General features: G+C 43.6%; 1 protein-coding gene across 1 annotated transcript in view; it reads left to right on the top strand.

The window, feature by feature from the left end:
- SF3A3 (splicing factor 3a, subunit 3, 60kDa) overlaps window positions 1–2,814 on the top strand; it is a 47,521-nt gene that overhangs the window by 12,497 nt on the left and 32,210 nt on the right. Inside the window, exon 8 of the mRNA XM_011969515.1 lies at window positions 1,880–1,962. Within this exon, the coding sequence (XP_011824905.1) occupies window positions 1,880–1,962 (83 nt within the window). The remainder of the gene's footprint in view (window positions 1–1,879; window positions 1,963–2,814) is intronic.

Genomic DNA, 2,814 nt, shown 5'->3' with positions numbered 1-2,814 from the left:
TGGTCTCAAACTCCTGAGCTCAAGCAATCCGCCTGCCTTGGCCTTACAAAGTGTTGGGATTATAGACGTGAGCCATTGCACCCAGCCTTACATAAGATTTCTTTAAATTTTTTTTTTTTTTTTTAATAAATACCATTTTCCTGGCTGGACACAGTCACTCACACCTGTAATCCCAGCACTTTGGGAGGCCAAGGCAGGCAGATCACCTGGGGTCGGGAGTTCAAGACCAGCCTGACCAACGTGGAGAAACCCTGTCTCTACTAAAAATACAAAATTAGCTGGGCATGGTGGCACATGCCTGTAATCCTAGCTACTCAGGAGGCTGAGGCAGGAGAATCACTTGAACCCAGGAGGCGGAGGTTGCGGTGAGCCGAGATTGCGCCATTGCACCACAGCCAGAGCAACAAGAGCAAAACTCCATCCAAAAAAAAAATTTTTTTTTGTAGAAATAGGGTTTCACTGGCCAGGCGTGGTGGCTCACACCTGTAATCCCAGCACTTTGGGAGGCCGAGGTGGGCGGATCACGAGGTCAGGAGTTGGAGACCATCCTGGCTAACATGGTGAAACCCCATCTCTACTAAAACTACAAAAAATTAGCTGGGCGTGGTGGTGGGCGCCTGTAGTCCCAGTTACTCGGGAGGCTAAGGCGGGAGAATTGGCGTGAGCCTGGGAGGCGGAGCTTGCAGTGAGCCAAGATGGCGCCACTGTACTCCGGCCTGGGCGACCCAGCGAGACTCTGTCTCCAAAAAAAAAAACAAAAAGAAATAGGGTTTCACCATGTTGTCCCAGGCTGGTCTTGGACTCCTGAACTCAATCAATCCTCCTGCCTCAGCTTCTCAAAGCCTTGGGATTACAGGCATGAGCCACTGTGCCCACCTAGATTTATGTTTTCTTCTAGGTGTCCCTGGTTTAGACGCAAACAATACTAGGTACATGAAAGACACAACAACGTGATATTTCTGTCAGCAAAAAGCTATTTAATGTCTTTTCTTAAAGATGTTTAAAAATATCTTATCACCGGCTGGGCGCAGTGGCTCACACCTGTAACCCCAGCCCTTTGGTAGGCCAAGGCGGGTGGATCACCTGAGGTTGGGTGTTCAAGACCAGCCTGACCAACATGCAGAAACCCTGTCTCTACTAAAAATAGAAAAAATTAGCCAGGCGTGATGGCGCATGCTTACAATCCCAGCTACTCAGGAGGCTGAGGCAGGAGAATCGCTTGAACCTGGGAGGTGGAGGTTGCAGTGAGCCGAGATCATGCCATTGCACTCCAGTTGGGGCAGTAAGAGCCAAACTCTGTCTCAAAAAAAAAAAAATAGCTTAGGACGAGATGAGGTTTAATATGGCAATCTCAAAAGGATCACAAGGATATACGTGATTAGATTCCTCATGGAGTTGTGAGGAAATGTTCCAGAAGTGCAGTGACCAAACTTCAAGTTCCATGTGGGCAAGTCAGGTCCCTTGCCTGTTTTGTTGTCTTCTGTACCCCATACTTGGTACAAAGATGCTCAATAAGTAGTTACTTGCGTGAACAAATGGCACCTTTGAGGACCTTGTTTTAGGATGTCAGAGTCTTTAACCAAGACCCTAGCGTTAGGTAATAATCAACAAATGTTTCTTTTAGTTTAATGTTCATTAACTTGATGTTTATTTTATAAAGTTAATTATGTCTGATATTTTTCTTCAGTCCAGTGAAATTAACACTCCAATTGTAGTAGGATTGAATGATGGGAAAGCAGGAAAAAAACAAAAATTAGCCAGCCCTTGTTACTTTGTTAGAAAACATTCAATTTTGATCTCACTTATTGGAGATTATATTGTAAGTTGTTACAGTATAAATACCTAACTGAATTTCTTGTCATTTCTTCCCTCTTTGAAGAAGCTGGATTATATCACATACCTGTCCATCTTTGACCAATTATTCGACATTCCTAAAGAAAGGAAGAATGCAGAGTATAAGAGGTAGGCATTAATAGCTTCTAGGTCTCTCCTGGATTTGATTAGAAGATAATGTGAAGTTTTTGAGGGTGAAGTTCTGAATTTGTTGCCTGGAATGCATACATGAAGGCGTACTTCCAGGTTCATTGGAGGATGGGGCTATGAATGATGTGGTTTTAAAACCTTTGCGATGCTCTGGATGTGGACAAAGGTGTGTCTGTGGGCACATCTTCCATCATATGCCCATACTGTTCTTAATTTTGTCTCATTGTTTTAGGAACTCTCCCACTCTGGGACTTCTGTGTTTTCGGAGTTTTATGGGAAAAAAATTAGACTTTCTCAGATTGTGACTGAAGTGAGATGCTTAGGTGTGATGTATAAGTGAAAAATTTATGTTTTTGTTAATTACTCCCCGATTAGTGATTTTTTAATTTCCCCTCTTTTTCTCATTTTCTTTTTAATGAAATCTTGTATTATGTGAGGTAATTAAGACCTTAGTATTTAGCATCATTTTATGAGAATAAAAGGAGGTGGAAAAGGTCAGAATCAAAATGACATGTTGGGAAAAATGTCCATTCTAAGTTCATTTAAAAAGGAGTATTGGCCGGGCACGGTGGCTCACACCTGTAATCTCAGCACTTTGGGAGGCCAAGACAGGCGGATCACCTGAGGTCAGGAGTTCGCGACCAGCCTGACCAATGTGGAGAAACACTGTCTCTATTAAAAATACAAAATTAGGCCGGGCGTGGTGGCTCACGCCTGTAATCCCAGCACTTTGGGAGGCTGAGGTGGGCAGATCACAAGGTCAGGAGATAGAGATCATCCCTGGCTAACACGGTGAAACCCCATCCCTACTAAAAATGCAAAAAATTAGCC

This window comes from Mandrillus leucophaeus, unplaced genomic scaffold (assembly GCF_000951045.1).
Source record: "Mandrillus leucophaeus isolate KB7577 unplaced genomic scaffold, Mleu.le_1.0 Scaffold895, whole genome shotgun sequence".
Classification (NCBI taxonomy): domain Eukaryota; kingdom Metazoa; phylum Chordata; class Mammalia; order Primates; family Cercopithecidae; genus Mandrillus; species Mandrillus leucophaeus.
Note: the sequence above shows the minus strand (reverse complement) of the source record. Positions and strands in the feature narration are given on the sequence as shown.